Source organism: Helianthus annuus, chromosome 3, assembly GCF_002127325.2.
Source record: "Helianthus annuus cultivar XRQ/B chromosome 3, HanXRQr2.0-SUNRISE, whole genome shotgun sequence".
NCBI lineage: Eukaryota > Viridiplantae > Streptophyta > Magnoliopsida > Asterales > Asteraceae > Helianthus > Helianthus annuus.
In genome coordinates this window covers 90,566,501-90,568,581 of record NC_035435.2, presented here as the reverse complement: position 1 = coordinate 90,568,581, position 2,081 = coordinate 90,566,501, and the positions used below count along the sequence as shown (strand labels likewise).

At 38.3% G+C, this 2,081-nt stretch overlaps 1 protein-coding gene across 1 annotated transcript; it reads left to right on the top strand.

The window, feature by feature from the left end:
• The first annotated feature begins 1,182 nt into the window (after positions 1-1,182).
• LOC110927718 (homeobox-leucine zipper protein REVOLUTA) lies at positions 1,183-1,560 on the top strand. The gene is made up of 2 exons (XM_022171174.2): positions 1,183-1,371; positions 1,445-1,560. Exons 1-2 carry the CDS (start codon positions 1,217-1,219, stop codon positions 1,554-1,556), a joined length of 267 nt encoding a protein of 88 aa, XP_022026866.1. The 5' UTR covers positions 1,183-1,216; the 3' UTR covers positions 1,557-1,560.
• The last annotated feature ends 521 nt before the right edge of the window (positions 1,561-2,081 follow it).

Below are 2,081 nucleotides of genomic sequence, written 5' to 3'. Positions count from 1 at the left end.
CAATGTCCTTTAAGGACTTCCAAGATTGCAAGGCATTACTGCATATGCTTGAAGATGAAGATTATGTGATCAAGTATAAATGCTATCTTGATTCGACTTTCGAAAACATGATAGAATGGTTTATTAAAGAGAAACTGGAAATTCACTCAAGACCATTACCCGTATATGCATTAAACAACCGAAAAGTGGGATTACTGGATTTATACATGGTGGTAAAAAGGGAAGGAGGTCATCGGAGGATCACCGAGAATGGCATGTGGGCCATGATAGCAAAAGATATAGGTTTCGAGTATGAAGACGGTGAATACATGCGGCTGATATACGCTATGTATCTGGATGTACTTTTGTATTACTACAAGTTCAAGGTAACACAAGAGAATGCACTCGAACAAGAAGAGGTAAAGATGGTGGATCCTAGGCAGAATGTGAGCGAAGGAGATAAGGATGCTATGAGTAGTGCGGGTCAAACAGAAGCTGCTGAATGTTCGAGGAGTACAGGGACAAAAGGAGTGGATGCTGAACAATATGCTTTATATGCTGATCATGCAGAAATAGCCAAAGTTTTATACAAGCAGCCGGAAGATAGTGCAGGAATGAGCGGTGTTTCTTATAAACAGCCGGAAGGTAATCAAGATATAATATAACTGGGGATCATTATGCATACTATGGTGGAAATGATTGGCATGGACTCAAGAAACTACACCAACGAAAGAAATTCAATTTCTCAAGGGCAAGGAATGCTGTAAACGAAGCAAATTACAGCGTCATCAAGAACTCCCGTAAATGTAATTATGTTTAGGGGAGAGTATTAGTTATTTATAAACATAATTATGAACTAATATGTTATGTTGTTACTTATATCTGAACATTATTATTATTTCTATATGTATGAATCGATATGAACATAGAGGTGTGACGGTTTGTTATCGGTTGAAGTTTGACGGTTTCTCCCGCCAAATTCAAACCGCCAAACAACTGTTATAACCAGGCATGTATATAAACTTGTTGCCGGGAACATCCCTTGGCACCAAGACATTCATAATTTCAATTATTGTCTGTCCATTCTTGTTCATTCTCTCTGTTATAATCATGCCTACCAATTCAGTTTCCAATTCCCTTTTTCATGTCAAACCTCCAAAACCTAACTGTGATGATAATGAGAATCATCGGCTTCCGCTACACGTTTGAGAATAGTCTAGCCGAAAGTGTGGCCACAATGGCCCGACAATATGTTCGAAGTGTCATCAACTCGGTTCAGAGAGTTGCGATGGCTATATCTCCTTCTGGTTTGAGCCCGTGTGTCGGTCCCAAAACGTCTCCTGGCTCGCCCGATGCACTCACTTTAGCGCAATGGATTTGCCAGAGCTACATGTAATTTTTTTTCTTCGAACAGATTCAACGTTTTGAAAACATTTGATTCTGATTTTTGGTTTTTTTTTTCCAGGTATCATTTAGGAGCGGATTTGTTAAGCTCGGGTTCGGTAGTTGGGGAATCGTTATTGAAAGATCTTTGGCAACATCAAGACGCCATTTTGTGTTGTTCTCTAAAGGTATAACAAGAGATCGTTTTTTTTTTCTATGTACACAAGTTTATAATTTCATTTTTTTTGAAAGGAAATTATATAATTTGAATTAACATCTTAATTTTTTAAGTAAAGATTTAAAAAGATTTTATGCATTAAAAATATACAAATGAGGGTATTTTCTGACTTATTTCGACCCATATGACCTGTTCCTCGCTAGCTCTTTTTATTTAACCCGTTTGTGACCACAAAATTTAATTTATGACGTAAATATGGTTAAACGGATCGGGTTGACACAAACCCAACTTGTTTAGCTAAACAGGTTCAACCTGAAACTCACCCGAACCCGTTTAGACTAAAACCCAAACCTGTGAATTTCATGTTACATTCGTGTCGTGTCAGAAATTCACACCCTTATGTCCATTCATGCAAAAAAAAAAATAATATTAACAAACCAATTAATTTACCCCTGCAGGATGTTTCCCGTACCTTACGGCATGGCGGGCGTTGGCGGCATGCTTCCACTCAATGCCGCTGCTTCCATCCCACAACCAATGC